This window comes from Gopherus flavomarginatus, chromosome 12, assembly GCF_025201925.1.
Source record: "Gopherus flavomarginatus isolate rGopFla2 chromosome 12, rGopFla2.mat.asm, whole genome shotgun sequence".
Taxonomy (NCBI): Eukaryota; Metazoa; Chordata; order Testudines; family Testudinidae; genus Gopherus; species Gopherus flavomarginatus.
In genome coordinates this window covers 49,044,399-49,070,036 of record NC_066628.1, presented here as the reverse complement: position 1 = coordinate 49,070,036, position 25,638 = coordinate 49,044,399, and the positions used below count along the sequence as shown (strand labels likewise).

The window sequence follows — 25,638 nt, the reverse complement described above, 5'->3', positions numbered from 1 at the left end:
CCAGCTGGCGTAGTCCTGTTGTTGTTAGTGGCATGGGGAGGGGGAATCGAGGCCTTTCCCCTTGGAAACAGGTCACATGGCTAGGGAGGCTTGGAAGGGTGAGAGGGATGTCAGGAAATGTCAGTTTCACCAGGAACCAATAGGTCCATCAAGGAGAAGTGAAATTTACAGCTAGGCGAAGTAAGGAAAATGCTGCTTGAGAACTCGTTTGCGTTGGATTTAAGGCTGCTTCCTTTGTGTGTTCTGACATGGGACAATGACAGGTTGTGTTTTAAGGGTTATAGAGCAGCGGTTTTCAATCTTTTTTCATTTGCAAACCCCTAAAAAATTTCAAATGGAGGTGCAGACCCCTTTGGGAATGTTAGACGTAGTCTGCGGACCCAGGCTGAAAACCACCGTTCTACAGTAACGACCTTTCTCTGACCCTTTAGACATAGTCCATGGACCCCCAGGGGTCCATGGACCCCAGATTGAAAACCACTGTTGGAGACCTTTCACTTTCTGAATGTCAAGTCTATTGTCATGAAATAATTGCCTGGCTCCCCCATTGTCTCACCCTCCCGCCCCATAATTTCCCACAAGTGTGAATATTTACATTGATAAAAATTTAAAAAAAACCCTGCTTAAAAATAAACATCACAGTTATCTGTCAAAATGATACAAAAATGAAATGAGATTCTGCTCAGCCTGTGGCTGGGGGGCGGAGAAGGGGAAGAGATGTGATGCCAGGGTGCGAGGGATGGAGGGAAAGGATGGTGTGTGCGGGACAAACAGTAAAGATTAGACCTTCTCCAGGGTCTTGTCCAAGGGACAAGTTACTCAGCCTGCTTGCACCAGCTAGGCACTGGAGAGAGAGTGCCTCTGAGCTACTGGAGGAAGGAAACCTTTCCACTTTGCCGAACGGCAACCAGTCACTTGTCTGGCGTGGAAAGGCAGGACACCTGAGGAAGCCATTTCTCTGAGGACGCTCTGGCTGCCAGGTCCAACTCCCAAGATGGTCAGTGGGGACTAACCCATTCAGTTCCAGACCCGTCTTTCTCCCCCTGGCTGCATCGGACCGAGAGTCCTTGGAGTGATGGGGACGGTCTCTGGATTTTACAGGGCTGTGGCTGGGATTCTCAGGTTTATGTGTCAGGAAAGCAGGGCTGGGCTGAGGATGTCAAGCCAACGGTCTTGCCCCTTGGTGACCTGGTGTGACGAAGTGGGACTGGTTTTAATGTTTCCTCTGAATACTGTGGGGGCCTCAGTTCCTGGCTGACCCTCTGTCACCTGGCAACTAATGGCCCGGGCCCTGCCCCCCTGCAAGGGGATGCTAAAGGTGTGGGAGACAGAGAGATCAGGTGACCTCCTGGCCCGGGAAAGAGACACAGCCCAGAGAGGAGGGGGTTGGGGGTTTTTTGGAACAGGGCCGCCCAGAGGATTCCGGGGGCCTGGGGCCATCGGCGGCAGGCGGCTCCGGTGGACCTCCCGCAGGCATGCCTGCGGAGGGTCCGCTGGTCCCGCGGCTCCGGTGGACCTCCCGCAGGCGTGCCTGCGGATGCTCCACCGGAGCCGCGGGACCAGCGGACCCTCCGCAGCCATGCCTGCGGGAGGTCCACCGGAGCCGCGGGACCAGCTGACCCTCCGCAGCCATGCCTGCGGGAGGTCCACCGGAGCCGTGGGACCGGCAAGCAGCACGGGGTCCCCCGTGCGGCGAAATGTCTAGAGCCGGCCCTGTTTGGCGGCGGAGGGCCCTTCCGTTCTGGGACCCGCCGCTGAAGTGCCCCGATGACCCGCGGCGGGGGCCCCCTGCCGGCGAATTCCCGCCGAAGCGGGACCCGCCGCTGAAGTGCAGCCCGCTCTTCGGTGGTAATTTGATGGCGGGGGGACCCTGAACGGACGAGTCCCTGAATGGAAGGGCCCCCCGCCGCCAAATTACCGCCGAAGACCGGGTTGCACTTCAGTGGCAGGTCCTGCTTCGGCGGTAATGCGATGGCGGGGGTCCTTCCCCCCGGAGCGGAAGGACTCCCCCGCCAGCGAAGACCGGGAGCGGAAGAAGCTCCGGGGCCCGGGCCCTGCCCCGCTCCAGGGGCCCCAAAAAACTCTCGTGGGGGTCCCTGCGGAGCCCAGGGCCTGGGGCAAATTGCCCCTCTTGCCCCGCCCTCTGGGCGGCCCTGTTTTGGAAGCTGACTGAAATGGAAGGGAGCCCCGAGGAGGCTCGGGCCTCCCTCCGGGGCTGGGGCCTCCTTGAGGCCCCAGATAGACCTAACTAAGGGGGGTCTTGTTGTCTGTACTGGCAAGACCTGTTTTGGCCTGTGTTCCTGTCATCTAAATAAACCTCTGTTTTACTGGCTGGCTGAGAGTCACGTCTGACTGCGAAGTGGGGGTGCAGGACCCAGTGGCTTCCCCAGGACCCCGCTGGGGTGGACTCGCTGTGGGAAGCGCACGGAGGGGCAGAGGATGCTGAATGCTCCAAGGAGAGACCCAGGAGGTGAAGCCGTATGAGCTTCTTGCCCTAAAGATAGTCTGCTCCAAGGGAGAGGAGGTTCCCCAAAGTCCTGACTGGCTTTGTGGGGAGCAGTTCCAGAGCATCGCCCGGGGACTCTGTGACACCTGGACACATTGGAAAACAAGCACCTGATGCAAAGTGAAAATGATCATCGCTCTAATAACTAGCCATACCTCTGTGGCGCCCCGCAGACGTCCCTCTCCTCAGTTAACAGCAACAGACCCTGGAGTCAGAAGCCAGCTCTCCTCTGCCCTTTCTGCTGGACCGTGCCACTGCCCCTTCCTGTGATGCACATGGGCAGTTGCACCAATACCACCTTGGGCTGGTGAGTCTGTGCCCAGGGGAGAGGTCCCTTCCTGACCCCTGTCAGCTGGTCATCTGGTGCTCTGAGCCAGAGGAGCTGCTCACATGGAGCTTTCAGGCCTAATGTAAGTGCCAGGCCACTGAATTTGATGCCTACTTTACCCCATGGCTGGATTTGGCCCCACATGATATCAAGGCTCTCAGTGCTCCTGGGGACAGGCTGGACTGGACAGGGAGCAGAAACCCCTCCATTTCCAGCCAGAGGTGTCAGTGCAAACAGGATTCATTAAGCCCAGCGGATGAACTGGGGCGCACTCAAGCCAGGAGTCAAACATGCTCCCCGTTGCTGCGGGAATAATGCAAAATGTCAACCATTACGTTGGATTGTGGGAACTCCAGTAAGAACAGGTTGGGGGTGGGGAGTGGTGTGCACGGCCTGGGGAGGAGAGACTGCAAAGGGGGCGCTGAGGTCACAGAGACTAGGCCGCCCCAAATGCACCCTGCAGCATCCACCACTGTCGTGTCCCGGTGCCGAGAGTGGGCGGGTCGGGTTTACAACAGGCAGCGTGGCCTCCTGATTAGCATAGGAGACCTGGAGGCCGGACTCCTGGGTTCTATTCCCACCCCTGGGCTGGGCAGTGGGGGCTAGTGGTTAGAGCAGTGGGGCACTGGGAGTCAAAATGCCTGGGTCTGCTTCCTGGCTCTAGGAAGAAGCATGGTTTAGTAATTAAAGGACTGGGAGCTGGGACTTCTGAGTTCTATTTCCAGGTCTGCCACTGACTCGTTGGGTGGCCGTGGGAGAGTCACCTCCTAGCTCTGGGCCTTAGTTTCTCCATCTGTGAAATAGGAGCAGGGCCCATATTGCTGAAGTGCTTTGAGATCATTGGCTGAAAGGTTTCATGTAAGTGTGACGGTCACGGTTGTCTCATGGGTGCAAAGGTGACAATTTCCCAGCCCTTGAGAAGGCTCCAGATTCCCTGATCCAGCTTCCAGCCAGAGACTTGTGAGAGAAAACAAACGTGTGCTGCAGGGAAAGGCAAACAAGCCAACCCACTGCTTTGCGGCTAATGAAGCAAATCGCTGCTTGACTCTAACCCTCTTCTCCAGCTGGCCCTCAGCAGTTCGGTGCAGCCTGAGTCTCCGTGGAGACGGACGCCATTCAGACCAAGGTCTGGGCCTCTTGTCTGGAAGTTGGGGGCTGCTGGTTAGGATGCAGAAGTGCCGGAATTAGTTGTGATGGGCATAAATGGAAGGTTAATAGAGATGTAGGTGGCACTGCGCCAGCCAGAGGGGCGGTAGTAATTAGCAGCTAATGAGTTTAGAATTGGCCTAGTCCTTGGGGACAGCTGGGCTGGGAGATCCCTTTGTGCCAAAGGCTCCCTCCTTTCTCTGACCCTCGGTTGGGTTGCGCCGGGGTGCGGCCAGGGGCACCTCTCCAGCGGGTGAGTGGAGCAGCACCATGGAGCTGCCCTCGGGCCCAGCTGGCCTTGCAGAGCGTCTCGCTCCCCAGGTGCTCTGGCGGTTTCGTTCTTTGCTGCCAGTTTAGGCTTGGCAGAGCTCGCACCCGCTGTCCATCTGCGTTGCCCTGGTGAAAAAGGAACGAGGCAGGCCCCCCGGGTGCACCCCTGAGGAAACCCACTTTCTCCTTCGCTGCCCTGGGCCCCGGCATGGCTGGGTCATTGCAGTGGGGTTTGCTTGGGCAGCTCTTCTCAGCAGTGCGCGAAGGATGTGGAGCTGCCTGGGTCTCTGCTACGCATCAGGTGGGAGTGGCGAATGGAGAGGCAACCCACCGCCACAGCATTACAGGTTACAAAATCAAGCTCCAAGCCAGGTCGGCGACCTCTTCCCGACATCCCCATGGTGGTTGCACCCCTCGGCTTGCCAGGGGCCTAGCAAGGAGCCAGACCCGTGTAGCTGTGTGGGCGTTACTCTGAGCATCGGGACGGATCAGACAGCCTGCCTGCATAGCAATATGCTCTACCTGGCCTAGTCACTGTGCTCCGGGTACGTGCGACTAAAGTCAAGCAGCATGCACCGTCCAGCTGCCAGCCGATCACTCCCACTGGGCTGCTTTGGGGCTGAGCAGTGATGCCAGAATGTGAGCTGAAACCCAATGCTGCGGCTTTCTTTCCCCTTTCTCCGGAGCCGAGCTTAGCCAGCCCTGCCAATAGCTCGCTCCTAATGGCACAATTACTGCGCTGTGCGGCCCTCGCAACAGGGAAATCACTCACAGTTTTTCAGCAAATATCGGTTTCAGGGTGGGAAAAAGTAATTACGCGGGTCAAAATTGTTTATCATCTTTAGTGCTTCTCTTCACTAGCCAGGGTTTCTGCTTGGGGCAATTGCTGAACCAGTGCTCCTTAGTGAAGGTATTTCACAATTAACAATGAATTCTGCCACGGCTGGAGAGTGTTTTCCCTTCAGGTTCGTTGAGAGGAAGGTAATTGGATTGTAGATTTTACTGTTATAATACTCAGTACAGGGGACTCCTGGGTTCTAATTCTGGCTCTGCAAGTCGCTGGCCTTTCTCGGCGCCCTCAGTTTCCCCTCCTGTTAAGGGGTTCTCGTGGGAGGGTGTGGGGCTTAATGCACTCCTTAAGCGAATTGGTGCCTCTGGGTGGAACGTGATTATTTATTTGTATTGCAGTAGCTCCAAAAGGGCAGGTCCCAGGCCCCAAAGGTATTTAGGCACCTTGATTTCAAAGGGAATTAGGCACCCAAATTCCATTGAGGAGCTGGGCCCAGGGACCTGATATGCTGGGCCCGATACAACACCAGTCAGGGTCCCTGCCCTGAAGCGCTGAGTTTCAGACGAGACACAACAGGTGTTGACAGCAGATGCCAGAGGAGCACCTGGGAGTAGCAGACAGTGACAGGACGGGGTAAGCGCTGGCCATTTACAGCTATTCACTGTCTGATTGGTTCCGTTGCCGGGGCTATGAACTAGTGCCCAGTTCGATTTGTAGTTGTTGTTTAAAGCGGCACAAGGGGGGCCCGGTTACCAAGCCAGCTTGGTAATCTCTGCACCCTGCTCCTCCTGCCCCGGCACCTGCCCAGGAAGGAAGAATTTGGGGTATTGTCGCCCGGTAGCAGCCCGGAGTGCGGCTGGAGAAGAGAAGCACCGGCCGACTCCTGGCTTGGTCGCACGATCCTCTCTCTCCATCCAGGTGTTTGCCTCGGGAGGCCCAGCTGGGTCAGCGGAGATGCAGGATTTGACACTGGTTATTGTGTGGGTCACCATGTGGCCCCAGGACCAAGCCAGGACACTGTTGCGCTAGGTGCAGGACAAACACAGGACAGAAAGCCAGTCCCCGCCCTAAAGAGCGGGCAGCCTGCCCCCATGAAACTGGGGTGTCCAAGGTGCCAGCTTGCCTGCCCAGTGGGAAAGGCCTGGACTGCGAGATGGGAGCTCTGGATTTGGGTTGGCCTCTTGTTATCCTTTGCACTCACCCTCCGGGCTAGAATAGCTTTGGTGCAAGGCTCTCTGTGGAACACAGAGCAGGGAATGGCTTTACTCAGCTTCGCAGAGTGCTGGCCCAGGAACCCAGGTGTCCTGCCTCCGTCTCCCATTCAACTGTGCCAGCAATCTCCCCTCTCCCCTGACAAGAGTAGCCCTTGGCCACACACAGGGGAGAGTCCCCCTCATCCCGCAGGGGAGAACAGCGACCCAACAGGCCTGGGCCCCTGGGGAGGGAGGGCCGTGACCCCAGAGGAGTTTAGAACAGTGCACCCTTTGAATCGGGAGGCTACATCCGTCCCTGCCTGCACCCCATCCGTGCCACCCCCCAGCAAGGCAGATTCAACCCTTGCTGAGAGCATCTGAGGAAGTGGCAGCCTGTCTGCTGAGGCTCCATGCAAGGAGCTGGCGGATGGCGGTTCCTGTAGAGCCCTTGCCCTGGCATTGGGGACAGCCTGGGCTCCAGTTCCTCTTGCCAAATGAGGTGTCGCTAATTCCCAAAGCAAGCGCCATGCCCCACAGCCTGGCCTCTGCTCTGTTGCATTCATTTCCCACCTTGCACCAGATCTGGGTGCAGTCGCAGGCAGCCTGTCTTGGGTGGAACTGCCCTGGCGTCCTTCCCCCCAACATACACCGAGCCCTCGAACCGACTGAAAAGAGCAGGGGTCACCCAGAGAAGTGCTGGGGTCCTACCCCCAGCAGCTGAGTAGGAAGGAGCTGGGGCACGAAGGCTGATTAGCCCAGCGAGGGGTCCTGCGCTGCCTTTCAGGCATTATGGCATTTGAGACTAATAAGTTCACTTTTTTTCTTTTTAAAGAAAAGAACCTGTCTCCCAGTTTTGCATCATGTTTCCATAGCAACCCCCCTTTTCTTCCCTCCATGAGTCAGGGCCTGGCACACAAAGGGGAACGACTTGTGGAGGTGCCGAGAAGGGCGAGGGGGAAGGATGCAGGTCAGGGGACCCTTCGTCCTCGTGCAGCTCTGGGTTTGCATCAGAGCTGGCGAGCTTCCCCCGTGAAGCGTGCTGGGCTCACTAGCTCATTGGGGCTCCAATCGCCCAGCCTGCAGGGCGCTGCGAGGAAACTGGAGATCCCCGCGCTGGTTAGCTGCCTTCTGTGCACCAGTCTCTGCAGATCAGCTCCCACCCTCTCCTTTTACCTGTCTGGAAAAATCCTTGGGAGGCTCTCAGGGAAAAGCTAAACTGCTCAGAGAAGGGTTTCTCCTTCCTTAAGGAGAAGGCAGCTTAACCCAGCGTCTCCGGAGAGTTTGAGGCCGAGAAGTTGGAAAGATTTTGCCTAGCATGTGCTGCGCTCTCTCTACTCCAGCCCCATGCGCACACACTCCTATGGCTCGGGGCTAAGACATATTTCCGCAGTTTCTCTCTCCTGTGGGCTCTCCAGAGTCTGAGCTCTTTTCATACACAGAATCATAACATGCAAATCAGGCCGTGCAATGTCTTTAATGAAACCCTCCGAAGGAAAGAGCTTCTCTGGCGGATTGAGGATATTTATTTCTTGTGCAAGAAATTGAACATGCAGATAGGTTAGAGCTGGTAATTTATCACATGAGATTGTGTATTAGGGTTTGCATTGAGTCCTGCTCCCTTCTGAAATTACATCGCGCATATATTAGAATGTAGACAGACAGACGGACGGACTCTCACACACATGCCCCTTTCCCTCTATTAAATACATTCTCATTCAGCTTTCATCCTTTTCCCCTCCATAGCTGGTGCAGGACTCCGGCACCCACCCAGAGGATTTCCCATGTCTTCCCACGAGCCCGGAAGCCCTCTGCATCTTAGCTTTGTCAGACACGTCACTCAGCCCCCCCTCCCCAAACATTTTTGCATGACTAATTCCCCACGAGGCTCTGGTTTGGGTTTCCTTTGCTACGCCACAGCTCTCCCTCCGCCTTGCTCGGGCCGGATGCACGCAGGTTCTCTTTCTGGCACAGGATTCTCATTTTGGCTCTTGTAATACCTTTTTCGGAGGAAGCCGGGAAGAAAACGGCCCCAGTTCTGCTCTCACTCCCATGTAGGGTGACCAAACAGCAAGTGTGAAAAATCGGGACAGGAGTGGGGGGTAATAGAAGCCTGTATAAGAAAAAGACCCCAAAATTGGGACTGTCCCTATAAAATTGGGACATCTGGTCACTCTACTCCCACGGGTTTCACTCGGGAGCGGCTCCACCAGAGTCAATGGTTTTGCACCAGTGTGAAGCTGACGCAAGCGAGAGCAAGAATCAGCTGCTAAAACCAGCGAGAGGAATCCCAGTTTGGTTTCTGGGCTCCTTCCTCAGGCGTTACAAGCAAATGGGCACCAGCTGTGGGGATCTGAGCTGAGCGAAGAGCTCAGGGTTTGACCGTCTAATTGGAATTGCCCACAGAGATGGTTAAAAGTCAGATGCATCCCAAACCCTGTGAGGTTCTTGAAAGTTCAGTGAACTTTACATTTAAAAATGTATGGACGTGCCCTGTCCATGAAGCTTCGCCCTTCCTGTGGGCAGCCAGAAGCTTGAAGGCCCACTTTCCCGTGAGCCAGGCTGCACCGCGTGCCCCATCTTGGCCAGGTTTTGCCAATCCAGGGATTTGGGGCGGATTGGAGAAGCAGCGGGTTTGCAGTCACTGCTCCAGCTGGTGCTCCCCACACATAGTGGTGAGTTCCCACCCCTTCCCTATGGAAGGCTGCTGATCCTGCACTTTCTGGGTGTCGTTTCGTTTTAAGGGTCTGCTCAGTGCAGCGTGTTTGGGTGTGCCAGTGCCCTGTACTGGGGGCAGTCGGACAGGCCCTGTGCTGCTCTGAGGTAGTGGAGACTTTCCTTTAACTCACATGGCAGGGAGGCGTGCTTCCAGAGGACGGGGTTCGGCGTTCTAGCCCCATTGCTGGCAGGAGGGTCTGTGCAGCTGTGGCCTGCAGCGCAGTGTCTCCATCGATTTATTGAAGGGAGATGTTTCCCGATTCTATTTGGAAAGAGACGCTTGATTGATTTTAGGTTTTCTCATGAGCCCTGGCCTACCGAGGTTGGTATGTTGTTGCAGGGTTGCTCTGGAGGGCGGGGCTGCGTGTGTTATTGTAGGGTAGCCAAGCTGTGCGTGTTGATTGGTTACTGGGGAGGGGGAGTGTCTGTGGAAGAGCGGGGGTCACAGAGCCGGTGTCAATTTGTGAGTTTGGAGCAGCAGGCCGGGAAGGCACTCACCCGAGTGGCGGAGGAAAGTAGGACATGTTCCCAGCGTTCTGCCCTGACCTTGGCCACGTCCCTTTTAGATACTGAAACATGAATCGCTGTCTTGTTATTTGTGCCTCTCTCCGGCCCGACGTGGCGGGGCTCTCCGCCCCCTGCGCACCGTAGGAAGCCAGCAGATTAATGCATGTGCATAAATTATTAAATGGCTTATTGTTCTAGCTGGACCAATTGAGCTGGTGATTTACAAGGCCGCCGGAGTTACTGGAATTCCCCTGACCACAGCAAAATGCCTCTTTGGCAGGCACCACCAAGGATGGCTCTGGCCACATGTGTCAAACTGCAGCCTTCTCCAGTCAGGAGCTAATTGAGATTCAATAACACCGTTAACATGACCTGATTAAATACCGGGGGGATGGTTAAAAACACATTGAGTGAGGTCCCTCTGCTGCGGCTGGCCACTGCTCCCTGCATGTGGGGAGCTGGTAAATCTTGCTAAGTGTGTTTTAATGCTCTCTTGCCATTTCATTATCACACAATAACGATTCCAGTACATGTGCCCCTGTAGAATTAATTAGTCATTATACAGTATGTTAATCAAAGGGGCTGTGTCAAGGCTCTGAGATCCCAAATCTGTTGAGCTGCTGCTTTCTGTGGCCTGTGTTTAAAGCGTCACATGGACCTTACAACGTTCTGGTTTTTAATTTGCTAGAGCAAACGCTGCAGCTGTGACATCCCTTCACCCCCCGAAATAAATCAGTGGCATCAGCCATTAAACATCCCTACAATAACAAACCAGCCTGCACGGGCCTGAGCAACCCTACGATAACAAAGTGAGTGTTAATATCCCGGGGCTCGTAAGCAGCCGTATTATACAAAGACAAACTGGCACTTGCAGCCCAGCCCTCATGAGTGACCCTACTATAACAGAGCGACATGAGCTTCGGGGTGATGGCTTGGATCAGGCGGCCGCACCCCAAAATAGCCCAGATGTCTTTGCATCGGATTGGTTGCCACAGAGGGAAGTGCTAGCCACAGTTTCTCGTCATTTCACCTTCATGGGAGGAGAGGGCTGGGGAAGGAGCCCACAAGGGCATCTCCCACCCGAACCAACGGAGCACATGAGCCTAGAAATCCCCGTGTGTCTCCTGCCCTGGGCAGAAGGGGCTGTTTTGCCAGCAGGTTTGCCCAGGGGAGTGGGTGTTGGTCATCCCCCTTTTGGAGGGGAAGGGCTTTGGGAGATGGATTTCCTGGGCCAGCTCAGGGGCCAATCCTTTTCTCTGACCCTTGGCCTTTGCTGCCCCTGGCACTACGGGCGACCTTCCAATAACAAACCCGCGCGTGTCCCTGCCCCATGAGTGACCCTACAATAACAAACCCGCGCGTGTCCCCGCCCCGTGAGTGACCCTACAATAACAAACCACCGCATGTCCCCACCCTGTGAGTGACCCTACAATAACAAACCACCGCGTGGCCCCGCCCTGTGAGTGACCCCACAATAACAAACCCGTGCATGTCCCCGCCCCGTGAGTGACCCTACAATAACAAACCCGTGCATGTCCCTGCCCTGTGAGTGATCCACAATAACAAACCGCTCTGCCCCAGCCCAGAGCTGCCCAGCTGTGATGGAGTAGGGGCTGTCTGTGGGGGGGATGGGAGAGCCGGGGATGTCTTTAGGTGAGGGACAGGATCTTTAAGCCTGTAACCTGAGCCAGGTAGTGGGGAGGGGGTTAGCACCTTGGCCTGGGAAGCTGGACAAAGGAATCAGCCGGCTGGAGGAGGGGCAGTTCAGTTTCGGTTTTGGGCTGGGTGAGGGGAATTCAGGGGATCCTATGCTGGACCCAAGCACCCTGAAACTCCAGAAGGACTCAATTGAGGGGTCCTGACTGTGCCTGCAAGCTCTGCTGTAACCTGCATTCCTGTTGTCCAATAAACCCTCTGTTTTACTGGCTGGTTGAGAGTCACTGTGGGTCCCAGGAAGAGGGGTGCAGGGCCGGACTCTCCCACACTCCGTGACACCAGCACAGCAGCAACACGCCAGGCTGTGCCGGAGGACAGGCCATGCCGCGGGGAGGCTGATTTCAGTGCAGCTCCTGAGGGTTTATACCGTAAACAAAACTTCCTGCTTAATGATTTCAGAGCTGCCCACCTCTGCATTGTGGTCCCCAATGAATTCCCGTCCCCGTGAAGGCAGCCCCGGCCCTTCAGCAGGCGAGCGCCTGCACTCGGTAATGACCCTTCGAATGCCAAGGGAGATCAGAAAGACAACAAAATTAAAGCCTTTGCGGAAGGCCAGCCTCGGAGAACAGAGTCTCTCCCCTGCTTTGGTTAATAACTGCAGGCCAGGCTGTGCTGAGTAATTTGTTTCCTTTCTCTGGGCTATTTCCATCCATTCCGGTGCGAAACAGGCCAGCTCCTTAATGGCCCCTTTGCCTCTGGTGGCGAGAAGAAGAGGCCCATTAATTGGGGTGTCAGGATCTCTTCATTCTCCCCTCCCTTGCAGGCCCAAGGAGACTGCGCCGAGGCGTTTGCCCACTCCACAGAGCCGGAGAATCCAGGCAAGGAGCCTGCCAGCGCCAGACACTGACACACTGCTCATTTGATAGAGGAGGCCAGCAGGGGGGTGAGCAGGGAGACTGAATTCAAATGAGTCTCTAGCTCTGGGTCCCTGGGGGTTGGTGGACCCTGCGCTGGGCTGCGTTAATCAAGGGCTTCGAGTGAATTGGACAAGGGGTCCGGTACACACCCCCAGCGCACAATACAAACATGGGGGTGAAGCCGCATACGAGTTTTGCGTCTGTCTGTGCACTTACAGACATGTCGTACGCTCGTCAAGCAGAATGCTTACGTGTGCCTTGCACACACTTGTGCATGCACGCAGGGCACGTCCACGAGCACGCTGCATGTGCACCAGGCGTGATGCAAGTCCAAGTATCATGTCATGGGCACTGCTGGGGATCAAACCAGCTAGGATTACCCACACGCCAAATGTGAGATGATTCTCTGGGTGAGCCAGCAAATATACGCAAGGCAACTCAGGCCGCACGGGTGATACTCAGCCCCTCCTGTTTGTTCACATAGCACTCTGCATGCTCTGAGCCCTGCACAGCCCCTTAAGGCAACCGGCGTATTCTCATCCCCCTTTTACAGATGGGAAACTGAGGCATGGAGCGTGGACACAGCCCCAGGTCCCACAGTGAGACAGTGTCTGAGCTGGGAATGCAGCTGCAGAGTCCCTGTGAGCTTTCCCACCCCTTTGCTCTCTGCAAGTCAGCACTCGAGTGCAGTATCACACGCTTGCTGTCTCTCCCGTACGCTTTGCCCAGATGGTTTGCAATCCCGCTCCTAGGTTCTGCTCCCAGTGAGGGATAGGTGTGTGTGGAGGTTAGGGCAGGGGACGGGGCCCAGGACTCCTGGGTTCTGCTCCCAGCGGGGGATAGGTGTGTGTGGAGGTTAGGGCAGGGGATGGGGCCCAGGACTCCTGGGTTCTGCTCCCAGCGGGGGATAGGTGTGTGTGGAGGTTAGGACAGGAGATGGGGCCCAGCACTCCTGGGTTCTGCTCCCAGCGAGCAATAGGTGTGTGTGGAGGTTAGGGCAGGGGACGGGGCCCAGGACTCCTGGGTTCTGCTCCCAGCGAGCAATAGGTGTGTGTGGAGGTTAGGGCAGGGGATGGGGCCCAGGACTCCTGGGTTCTGCTCCCAGCGGGAGATAGGTGTGTGTGGAGGTTAGGGCAGGGGATGGGGCCCAGGACTCCTGGGTTCTGCTCCCAGCGAGCAATAGGTGTGTGTGGAGGTTAGGGCAGGAGCTGGCACTGAAGTCACTGCCATGTGAAGGGGCTGAAGGACAGAGCTTTTCATGGGAGGGGCTAGGTCAGGGGACAGCATCCAGACAGGGGGCAGGGACTAGCCCGGGCCTGTGCCCGGCTCAAGGCTGTGAGTGGACCATGGTCTCACTCCATGACCAGCTCCCTGCCGTCCCAGCAGGGTACGTTATTGCTCAGCGGTGGCTGCAAATCCCTGGGCCCCCTGTTTAATTTCCACCAGGGCATAGAGTCCTCTGCAGACTTCTTCCAGCTGGACCAGCCGCAGCACCCTGCTCCCTTTGTCCTCCCCCCGCCAGCCCCACGCTTGGGTCTGTGCTGGGGGTGCTAGGCCTTGGTGTGTGTGTTTCTGGGCCCCTGTGTGTGCACATACGTGTGTGTGCATATCCATGTCTGCGTGTGTGTGTGAGCGCGTCTCTGTCTCTACGCGGCGTTGGGGGTGCGGGTGAGATTTTTTCCGAGGACAGTGCAAGGAGAGTCTGCCCATTTATTCCTGGTGTCCACGTCGGCTCCTGACAGCTCGGTAGAATTGAAATATCTCATTTAAAGCCAGTCGGGGTCTTGGTCAATATCGGGTGTGACACTCAAGGACTCTCTCCCATAGGATACCGGGCGCTCTCCCTGTAAGGTCAGGCACGGGCCACAGGGCTGAGCTGGCTCTTTTCTCCTGGCACCTCTGTCTTTTGAACGCCACTGCCAGCTAGGGTGACCAGATGTCCCGATTTTATAGGGACAGTCCCAATTTTGGGATCTTTTTCTTATAGAGGCTCCTATTACCCCCCAACCCCTGTCCCAATTTTTCACATTTGCTGTCAGGTCACCCTGCTGCCAGCTGTGCTGTGCCCACCCTGGCATGGACCAAGCAGGCCCAGTTCTGATCTCCCTGAGGCTGGCGTCAGGCAGGAGAGGCTCCAACCAGCTCAGGACAAGACCCCTTTGGTTTTCTCTCCTTTCCTGGCCCCGGCAACGCTCAGACACCAGGCCTGGCTCTGGACCCCAGGGGGGCACACAGGCCCTCAGGGGGACTGCTGGGCACCTTCACGTTGCAAACACTTGCCAGGGGCTCGCCCTTCCCCCCGGCCCTGTTCCGTCAGCTCCCTGCCCGGGGAAGCTCGGTCCGACGTTTCCAGCAAAGGCCAGTGACAGCTGGCTTCTGGTGGGGGGGAAGCGGGGGATGGGGGCAGTTACACCTTGCCCAAGGGACTGCTGGCCACTGGCCCAGACAGTGGAGGGGATTTGGGCTCTCCTGCTTCTCTCCTGGATGTCTCTCACTCACCGTGTCTCTCCGAATCAGTCACAGAGCCACGACAAAATGTGAGGCGAGTGGGGCAGGGGTGTCAGCAGTTCCCCCTTAGTGAGCCGTCTGCCCATGCTCAGTGCCGCAGAAGATCCAGGGCTGGGAGGGGGATGCAACCCCAGGTGACCCTCACCCACAGCCCCACTTGGGTGAGGGAACAGTGGCGTCATGAGCAGGCAGGCCTAATGGCTGGAGCAGGAGTCGGGAGCCAGGGGTCAGGATCAGGTCGGGGGTAGGAGCGATTGTTCAGCCAGCATGGTCCTACCGCAACCCAGCTGAGCTCATAACCCACCAGCCAGGCTCAGCTTGCTCCTGTGCAGCGCGGTGTGCGCCAGTGGGTTAACAGCCTCCAGCCCAGAGGTGGCTGCATTTGGCGGCGGAGGCGTGCTGGGATTGGCTCAGCTGGGAGCACTGTGATCGGCTGGGGGCAGGGGGTGGGGAATGTGTGCAGTGGAGAGGGAGGTGTTGCAGGAATGCCGGGGCCTGGCAGTGCTCCCTCTGGCCCAAGGCGCCCGAAGAGCCAGTGACAGTGACGGCTGCTAGGGAGTCATGGTCGCTTGGGCTAATGAGGCCGGCCAAGCTGGGGCTTCGAACTCAGGGCGTGCTGGGCTGCCGGTGGAAAGCGGGGCAGGGGGAGAGCTGGCAGGATGCTGGTGGCACCTGGCCTGTCCATTGCACTGGAGAACCAGAGTCGAGCCCTTAGGAAACGGGTTAGTGGCCCAATAGGGGTCTTACACTGCCACCTAGGGGCTGGTCGGGGACCTGGTGGAATTTCAGCATGGTGGTGGCTTGCACACGCTGGTGTCTCGCACGCTTTTAACATGACTGCTCTTGGAACAGCGGTGCAAATCCCCTGCTAGCTCCCACGGCAAGGGCAGACAAGCAGCGTGGATAGGAAGATGGCCCGGCGTTCACAGCCCACGGCAGCCCTGGGGTCCTCCAGGCTTGTCTATCATTCTGGAGAGATGGAGGGGTCATCTAGGCTGTGGTGGTGAATGACATGAGTTTGCAAGGTCTCAGCAATGAGTGTGGCCCCGAGCAGGTGGCCTCCCGTTCCCTATAGTGGAATATCACGGGGCGCTGCAGGGTAGGAATGAGGTGCGTCTGCAGGGCTGGGTGTGTGACCCAAACCTGGCACAGCCGGGGGCTGCAGGTCGGGATTGAGATGCGCTGGCAGAGCTGGGGGTGGGGAGCCCAGAGCTGGCATAGCTGGGGGCTGCGGGTCAGGACTGAGGGGCACTGGCAGAGCTGGGGGGTGGGGGCAGAGCTGGCATAGGTGGGGGTTGCAGGTTGGGACTCCAGGGTGCTGGCAGAGCTGGGTATGTCTGGAGCCTAGGAGTGGCACAGCGGGGGGGGCAGTATTTTGCTGCTTGGGATCGAGGGGCGTCATCGAAGATGGAGCGGGCGGGGGAAGCTTTGCACAGCACGTCCCCACGACCAGGGCCGGCTCTAGCAATTTCTTCACCCCAAGCGTGGCGGCACGCCTGGGGGGCGCTCTGCCGCTTGCCGGTCCTGCGGCTCCTGTGGATCTGCCGCAGGCGTGTCTGCGGGAGGTCCACCGGAGCCACGGGATCAGCGGACCCTCTGCAGGCATGCCTGCGGCAGATCCACCAGAGCCGCCTGCCGCCCTCCCAGCAACCGGCAGAGCGCCCCCCGCAGTGTGCTGCCCCAAGCACGTGCTTGGCGCGCTATGGCCTGGAGCCGGCCCTGCCCACGACATGACCAGCTCTCCCAGCTATCAACCCACCGATGCACCCAAGGGAGCCTCAGGGCGCATCTAGGTTATCTCAGGCCCCCTGAGAGGTTCCTTGTGCTGAAAGAGCCACTTCCTCGACTCCATTAGCCTCCCGCTTGGCATCGGAGCCCTGGCACACAGAGCGGTGCCGCTGCTGCTCCCCCAGCTCTCTATGGGGCCTTAACATGAAACCTCTATCACCCTCTTCCCCTTTGTCACATCAAAGGCTCCCAGCTCCTGTTCTCCAGCCGCCACGTGGGGCAGATTAAATTCCAGGTGCAGCAGCACAGGGACGAGATGCTCATCTCGAGCTCTTGTCTGGGTGCCGGCTGACCAGGTGGGGGAGTGTTGATGAGGGGCAGGGGGGCACTGGCAGTGCTGATGCCCACAGCGGCTGGGCGGGAGGGTTAATCTGTCAGGCAGCAACTGTCCGTTAGTCTCTTGTTATTAAAATTTAATTTAAACTGTATCAAAAGGACAAAATGCAGCCGAATCAAAGCAGCCAGCGGCACTTTTTAATACTTGATTGGATGTCGAGGGGAGGCTCGAGTTCCCTTATTTATTTACTCGTCCCTGTCTCCGGTGTCTCTCTGTTCTGAACAGAAATAGTGCAGAGGTTAATGCTCCGGCTGCCGCTCATGCCTTCCGACAGGGAGGTGCTGCTTTACCCTGCAAGCTCAGGTGGCTGAAGCTAAGGGGCAGGCTGCTAGCCTGGGACACTGCTGAGCTGGGTTCTGCTCCTAGGTCCGCACCTCGCTTGGGCAAATCACTCCCCCTTTCTGTGCCTCTCTGTCCCCCTCCTGCCTGGTCTTGGCTGTGGATGCTTTGGGGCAGGGACTGTGGGTGCACCATGGGGCCCTGATTGTGCTTGGGGCCCTTGTAATCCCCATATGATTAAATCCAGGGGGGGCTGAGTGTTAAATGCACAGGGAATTGGTGCCCCATTGGGAGCTGGGGCGAGGGGGGCCTGGCTGGGATGGAGGAGGTAAGCGCTGGTGCCCAAGGGCGCTGAACGAGCCATTGTACATTTATTTTCCTTATCTCCTAATAATCTGCTGAGGCTAGAGAGGGAGAGATAAGCGCAGCCGCCGCGGGTGGCGGGGATGATAAGCGGCTTGGCGTGCAGCTTGATCCAGACTAGTCAGAACCGCGTCGGGCTGGGTGACCTTGCCGAGTGGGCCGGCCCTGCTCCCCGGGCAGCCTCACTGGGCCTGAGGCTGCATCCTGTCTCTCCAGTCGTTGCAGGCCATGGACTCACGCCGGCACAAACTGGGTGGGCTGAGGTGAGCCATGAGGGCCTTTTGAGAGAGGCAGCACAGCGGCTCTGCCAGGGAGCGGGCGAGTCTGCTGTAGGCCGCCGGCAGGAGGCAGTGGGGTTTCAGGGACTAGAGCGAGTTTGTCTGAGTGATGCCTGGCTGCGTTGCTGCTTGAGCTGGAGAAGTTGCCTGTTGCCCTAGGCTGGCAGAGCTTGTCTCCCGTCGAGAGCCGGAGCTGGGAAGCCAGGCTGCTCCATGTTCCCCAGCCACAGGGGAAGCTGCGTGCTGCTCCTGAGCACTCCTGGGTTCCCTTTGGATCATGCTGGGGAGCTGTTCCAGGTCCCAGGAATGGCCACGCTGAGTCAGGACTCGCTTCTCTTTGAGCTGCAATGGGATCCAGTTGCTGCGCTCAGAGCAATGCTCTGACTGCAAAGCGAGCATTGACCACGGAGTCCAGCAACCTCCCTCTAGCCCGGACGTGGACAGGAAAGGGCTCCTGTCCACTCCACTGGCCAAGCAGAATGTGGCTCTTCTGGGGTTTCTGCTGTGTTTGGATTGAGCCTCAGGCCGCTTCGGGGTTTTCTCCTGGTTGCCTTAGCCGAGGGGCCGGAGCTACATTCATACAGGAATCTTTGGCTGCAGAGCCATGTCCAAATGCTAGAGGGGAAGTACTAAGACGAGTGAGGTAGGGTGCATGGCATGAAATGAGGCCTTGTGGAAACTGGGTGGGACGAGGATAATCCATGGCACTCAGTAATACCAGGGTACAAAATAGACAGGAATGGCAGAGTAGGTCACGCTGCTGGGGGATTGGCACTATATGTGAAAGACGCATCGAGTCAAATAAAGTACAAGGGCGGGATGCAGAGATAAAAACTCAGTTCCTTGGAGCAGCGAGTCCTGGAACCCACAAGGCAGGCAGCAATTCTCATTTAGTGCTAAGTGTCACACGGGGTCTGGCCCAAGAGGTGAATGCAGCTGAACTGCTTGATAATAGTGACCAGGATGTGCTAAATTTAACAGCCTGGTTGAGGGGGAAATACCAAAGAGCCACACCACTGTAGCATTTCACTTCCAAATGGGGAACGACACGGAAATAAAGCTAATTAGACAGCACTCAACAGGAGCAGTCGCCAGAGTGAAACGCCTGCAAGCTGCATGGAGACTATTTCAAAACATCATGATAGAGGCCCAAACGAAATATGGACGCGAAATAAAAAAGAAACAGTCAGGCAGCCAAAAATGCCTCCAGGGCTCAGCAGCAGAGTCAAGAGGTGGCTAGAGGTAAAAAATCCTCCTTTAAAAATAGGAGGTCAAATCCCAGTGAGGGAAAGAGAAAGGAGCATGAACTCTGGCCAGTCGAGCATAAAAGTGTACTAAAGTAGGCCAAGAAAGACTCTGAAGAGCGCCTCGCTAAAGGCACAGCTCAACCCACTACAGCCACTTCCTTACCTGGGGCCCCTCAGAAAGGAGACAGAACGGGGCTGGTTTCAGAGACAGCCCCCATGACTTTGCTTTGCTTTAAACCGATGCCTGGAGGTCAAGTGCGATACACTGACCTGTGACACCAGCGCCTAGCGTCGGCCCCAGACCTTGGTGGGGATCCCCCAGGCAAGGAGCCCACACAAGCACCAGACTCCCCCCCGTGCTGAGTAGCAGGTGTGGGGATGGCGGGGCCATTAACGGCTCAGCAGCGAAGGGAAAAAGCACCTGTGTTAAAGGCTGCAGTCCAGAATGTGGGGAAAGGAGCCCTGAGCCCACTCCCCTTCCCTCGTGGGGTCAGCAGGCACAAGGATGCTCGTTCCCCAAGGCCCAGAATAGACTTAAAGGTCTCTGTGTCCTTGCTGGGGGTCAGAGCTGTGCAGCCGGGCGCCAGTGACTCAGAGCAGCGCTTTGTCAGGAATTCGTTTGGCCTCTGTGAAGCTCAGAGGCTGCAAGCAAAGGTCAGGAGTTCTGGGACAGCCCCTCCGGACATCTCTACCTTTGACAGCCGGCCGCCTCCTATCCCCGACACAGGCGGACATGAGTGGTGGGGGCAGCTGGTGAACACTGCTCGTGTTTCCTGGCAGAAATATGAACTCGACACTTGTCTGCGTTGTGTCCTGCGCTGCGAATCCAGCACCAGGGTGCCGATTTCACTGCAGCAAGAGATTTCTCCCATCCCACACTTGGCATGGTTGCTTTTTAAAGGCACGCGCCCTACCTGAGCTGTGTTAGAACAGAGGAAGCCGCATGGATGCAAAGCCCATAAGAACGGCCATATTGGGTTACATAGGCACCGACTCCTGTGGTGCTCCGGGGCTGGAGCACCCACAAAAAAAAAATAGTGAGTGCTCAACACCCTCTGGCAGCCCCTTAATCAGCTCCTCCTCCTCCCTCCCAGTGCTTCCCACCCGCCACAGATCAGCTGTTCAGGAGGCACTGGGGGGGAGGGTGCCATCAGGGGCAGAGCAGGGGTCAGGAACCCCCCAACAACTCATAAAGATGGTGCCTATGTTGGGTCAGACAAACTGGGGTTCATGAACCCTTGGGGGATCATGAAATGTATCAGGGGGTTCTCAGAAAAAAATTCTGTAATGGCGGACAAAGCCGTCCCTAGGGACCCCAGGCGCGGGGGCCGGCAACCCGAGCCCCGTGAGCATGACTTCCTGGCAGAACAAGTTTAAGCTTTGTTGTAGTCGTGCGTCATTTGCGTGGACTGCTCAAGACCCGAATGCTTGTGGGAGGAACTCTTTATTAAATATCTTCCTGCTGTTTCACGTCTGGTACTCCTTGATGAAACACGTAGGAGGCTTCATCGAAGTGATATGAGCTACAGAAGTGAAATCTTGGAAGAGCGTTGCCATTTTCATAATGTAATAAGATTAATACTGTAATGATAAATAATAACGTAATCATAAATAGTGTGTAATAAGCATGTCATAAAAAAGCCCAAATTATTTCCAAGATCACTGCTTCTACGATTTATGCTCAGGTAAGGGAGAAGATCCCTGGAAATATTCATTTTTAGGAGGGGGTTTGTGAGATTTGATATTTCTGTGCAAGGGGTTCGCAGGTTGTTAAAGTTTGGGAACCACTGACCTAGCCCAATATCCTGTCTTCTGACAATGCCCAGTGCCAGGTGCTTCTGAAGGAATGAACAGAACAGGTCAATTTATTGACTGATCCATTCCCTTATTGCCCAGTCCCAGCGTCTGGCAGCCAGAGGTTTAGGATCACCTCTGCAGCACTGGCTTGCGTCCCTAAACATCTTGGCTAATAGCCACTGACTGATCTGTGCTCCACAAAGCATCATGGGTAAAAAATGCAAATATACCCTGCAGTCTGTGTTCCATCTGCTGCCAGCAGGGGGCTTTCTCTTTTTCCGTCCCCATCCCACCCGTCCAGCTGTCTCGTGGATTGGGAAGTCCATGGTCGGGGCTTTGGAGAAGTAACGGGCACCTGGCGAGTGACTGCAGTGAGGCACATCAATAAATAAGTGCCTAGATCATTGTGGATGCTGGTTGTGCTGGTACTGCACAGAAAGACGTAAAGATAGTAGGAGCTTGGTTAGTCTCTTGGCTGACGTGGCAGATTGTGGTTGGCCTCCCAGCTGGGTGTCTGTATCTATTTAGAGACTAACATATTTATTTGGGCTTCCGATGAAGTGGGTTTTAGCCCAGGAAAGCTTATGCCCAAATAAATGTGTTAGTCTCCAAGGTGCCACAAGGATTCCTCGTTCTTTTTGCTGATACAGACTAACACGGCCGCTACTCTGAAACCTGTATCTATTTAGTCACCTCTCCCTTTCTCCCTCTAGGTACATGATCACATCCCTGGACCGCACCCATGCCGGCGTCTACCGCTGCATTGTCCGCAATCGGATGGGGGCCCTTTTGCAAAGGCAGACAGAAGTCCAGGTGGCATGTAAGTCGCACCCTCCTCCATATCTCCGTTGGTGGGTGAGTCTTTGTCCCAGGAGCTGGACTGCCCCGAAGAGCCCACCAAAGCCCAAATGACCTTCATACCCCACAGCAGGCAGATGTCATTGCTCTTAATTATGGTTATGACCGAGGCCGGGGCCCCTCTGCGCTAGGTGAAATATGAACACAGAACAGCAAACAGTCCCTGCCCCAAGGAGCTTCCAGTCTCGTGTCTGGTGATGCTGCCTCTGCATGGCCAGAGCCCTTTGTGAGCAGTGTTGTCTGCAGGCTAAATTCCTCACCGGGTGTAACTCTCGTGAGTCATTTCCACTCGTGTTGTTAAGAGATGCTCAGTGTGGTCGATTTGGCTGGCTCAGACTCTGGCTAAGAGACCAACTGCAAAGGGGTATGTGACGGAGTAGGGGCTGTCTGTGTGGGGAATGGGAGAGCAGGGAAGGACTTTAGGGGATGGACAATACCGGAGCCTGTAACCTGAGCTAGGTAAGGGAGGGGAAAGGTCAACACCTTTGCCCGGGAAGGGGACAAAGGAAGGGAGTGGCAGGAGGGAAGCAGTTCTGAGTTTGGGTTTGGGGCTGTGTGGGCGGAATTCAGGGTATCCTAGCTAGGATCCAAGCACCCTAAAAGCCCAGAAGGACTCGATGGAGGGGTCCTGACTGCCTGCAAGCTCTGCCGTAACCTGTGTTCCTGTTGTCCAATAAACCTTCTGTTTTACTGGCTGGCTAAAAGTCACTGTGGGTCCCAGGAAGAGGGGTGCAGGACCGGACTCCCCACACTCCGTGACAGGGTAGGAACTGGAGCTCTGTTTTCGACACACTAAAGGTTCACAAAGAGGGGCATCCTGGGACTGGCTGGAAAGGCGGGGAACAGTGAGGTGCCAAAATGTGCAGATGACCCAAATTTGTATTGTTCATCAGGACACGGGAGAGGGCGTAAAGAACTTCAAAGAGGCCTAATGAAGCGAGTGGAACGGGCAGCATGACGGTAGATGGTAGATAGCCGGGGGCTGCAGGTCAGGATTGAAGGTCACTGGCAGAGCTGAGGGGTGGGAGCCCAGGGCTGGGATAGCTGGGGGCTGCAGGTCAGGATTGAGGGACACCAGCAGAGCTGAGGGGTGGGAGCCCAGGGCTGGGATAGCCGGGGGCTGTGGTTCAGCACGAAGGAAGCATTGACAGAGCTGGGGGTGCATGGCCAGTCTGGAATAGCAGAGGGGGCTGTGGGTCAGGACTGAGGTGCTTTGGCAGAGCTGGCGGGGGCAGCTTGCCCCACTCCTATCTCAAGCCGGCATCGTCCAGGCTTCACTCAGGAGTAAAATGCACCCGGGAGCGAGAGAAATCCGTTCCTCTGAGTAGCCTTCAACAGGCACCCAAAGTAAACAGCGTTTATAATCATTATGGAAAGCAAATGCAAACGCTGGTGCAGAGCGAGCTGCCTGCATAAATCAGCAGCGAGGCAGCTGCAGGCGCCCTAAAGAGCGGGAAAGGCTGGAAGGAAGATGATGGATTTCAGGCTGGCGTGAGGTGCGGGCTTGCCGGATGGCTCCTGCCGAGCCATGTGTCGCTGGCGAGTCTCGTCCGTCAGAGAGAGGGGGAAGAACTGGAGCAACGGGGCCGAGGAGCATGGGGCTGGGAAGCAACGCGAGCAGGGGCAGGCCCCGACCCAGACAGGGACCCTGTTCGCCAGGCACTGCACAGACACCTGGTGAGAGTTGGGCCCTGCCCTGAAGGGCCGATGGTGAAGAGATGAGGCAGGCAGGATCAGGCCCTGAGGCTGGCACCCAGTGCAGGAGGCTGGGGCAGCCCCTCTCGGGTGGTTGTTTTGGGGGTTCACGCTGGGCGTGTGGAAGGCAGGGACCCAGAGTGGGCCGTGCGCCCAGGGCTGGCTCCCCACCCCTCAGCACGGGAGAGGGGCAGAGGCGGAATTGGCTGGGAACCGTTTGAAAAGGGAGGGGCGGCCAAGGCTGACAGGGAACAGGCAGGTGGGGGATCCTTGCTGGGCACAGTGCCATTGACACAGGTGGGGGAGTGCCCCAACTATGGGGCAGAGCACCACGGCGGCAGGGGGCTGCTAATGCAGGGATGACAGGAGCCTGGTTGGCTGTCCCGCGGCGCTGGAACTCTTTGGATCCCCCTCGCTCAGCGCTAGGATGAAAACCTCAGGCCAGGACCTGTTCTCAGCAGTAACCAAGGGAAAAGCCGGGCGGCTTGTTCTAATTAACTGAGCTGCCTCTCATCCGACAGCTACACAGCCAGCGGGGGGGTGGGAGGGGAACGCTGGAGCACAGGCCCCCCGCTGACCATGTCAAGGGGGGTTCTTGTCCTTGAGTGCGTGTCACTCTCCCCCTCCCAGCTTCTCTTCCTCCCTCCCTTCTGTGTCCTGGCACTGTTCCCGCGCAGGCCTGAGGCCTCTTGGGATGGGCTCATCCTGCGTTCTTCAGGCGGGAACCCTGCAGCGCTGGGATCAGAGCCACCGCAGCCACCTGAGCAGGCCTGCGCACTCCCTGCTGCCTCTCCAAATAGGGGCACTAGCACAGTCTGGTGCCGTCGCCAGCAGGCCGTGTAACAGCGACACACTGGCCCCTGCTTTGGGCAGAGGCTTCATGATTCACCAGCGGGACAGCCCTCTGGGCTAGCAAGACGGAGGCCACACGGCAAGCCAGTTCCAGGTGTTTTAACCGTCGGTTCACCTGCCCCTGCACAGAGCCCCGTCTGCGTGGCAGCCTCCCCTGGTCCCAACAGGCAGAGCTGGCAAGGGGGGTGAATTACAGCTCCTAACTGGCACAGCGTCTCCCTAGGAGCAAAGCTCTGCTAGGGAAGAAAGGATGGCCTCTGAGCTATGACTCCAGAGATCCGGTTTTAGGGCCTCGCCCTGCCACAGCTTCCCTGTGTGCCCTTGGGCGAGTCACTTCCTCTCTCCAGGCCCCGTTCTCTGTCTGCCCTGGGGGAAGAATGATCCCGGTCGTCTGTTTAGATTTCGAGGGACTATCTCCGGCGATGGCTAAGTACAGCGCCTAGCGCAGCTGGGCTCTGTGTGCGGCAAATCACGAGACAAACTAGCCCCTTACACTAGCCCCAGCCCAGCATGCGGCTAAGCCGATTGTCAAGGCAGCGCAGACCAGGCTGAGGTATAACAAGCCTGTTGCAGACAACAGTTTTCAAGGTGAAATATTAAAACGGCAGGACGAGGTTCCCTCAGTCGTCACCCTGCGAGGGCTTTCACACAGCCAAGCTTCCCCCGTGGGACTCTCAACTGCTGGATCTGAATATGCAAACGCTCGTCTACCCTTTAGTTTGGGTAACAGAACCGCTCGTTGGCTTCTTTGAAAAATGTGGTGGAAAAGCTGCAGTGACAGGCCTGGTGGGCTCTGGCTGGGAGCTGGTGCAAGAACAGGTTGGAAATAAGGCGCACGTTGTTTGCAGGGAGGGCAGTCACCATTGTGACAGTATAGCTAGGGAAATGGGGGACATGAGAGTCTTTAAATCAAGACTCTTTCTCAAAGCCTCGCTCTCGCTCGGCCAGAAGGTGAGGGCTGCATGCTGCAATCGTGGGAGTGGGGATGTTCTGTGACAGAGGAGGTCACATTAGATGGTCCCCAAGTGCCATTTGAGCCATACAAATCTATGAATCACAAAGTACCGGCATACCCAGGTGAGCTGTCCTGGGTTCCTCAGAAACTCGGCCCATCCTCTGCAGTGCAAGAGATTTCCAGGCCGTAGTAATGAGCTGAGGAATGTGTCTGAGCAAGCCCCCGCTTGTGTCTCATCCAGCTTTAAAGTCTCTGAGCATAGCCAAGCAGAGACAGAACGGAACAATCCAGCTGAGCAGTAACGGGGGCCTTTGCAGCTCAGTTTGAAAACGGCCCAGGCCTTGCTGCAGTGAGTTTGGTGGCTCTGTGTCTGGACCGGGACCGTTCCTGGTGTGGGCTGCGGTACCTCTGCAGGGCTCGAGCACACAGTACTCAATCCTGTGGGTTAAAGCCAGGCTCAGGCAGTGCCCTGGGTATCGTGCTGGCCCCCTGCCCAGCGGTGATTTCACTCCAGTGCTGAGGGACTGGCTTTCTCCTCTGGTGGTTTGAATGTGAGCCCCACCTCACTCCAGAGTCACCCCCAAAGCTGGTTCCAGCCAGATCCCCACGAGCCCCACTCCCAAAGAGTGATGACAAATCAAGAAGCTAATGAG

General features: G+C 56.8%; 1 protein-coding gene across 5 annotated transcripts in view; it reads left to right on the top strand.

Annotated features, from left to right (window-relative positions):
* SDK2 (sidekick cell adhesion molecule 2) overlaps positions 1-25,638 on the top strand; it is a 173,229-nt gene that overhangs the window by 94,161 nt on the left and 53,430 nt on the right. For all 5 annotated transcript variants that reach the window (XM_050920798.1, XM_050920797.1, XM_050920795.1 and 2 more), the window contains exon 3: positions 21,339-21,445. In XM_050920798.1, the coding sequence (XP_050776755.1) occupies positions 21,339-21,445 (107 nt within the window). The remainder of the gene's footprint in view (positions 1-21,338; positions 21,446-25,638) is intronic.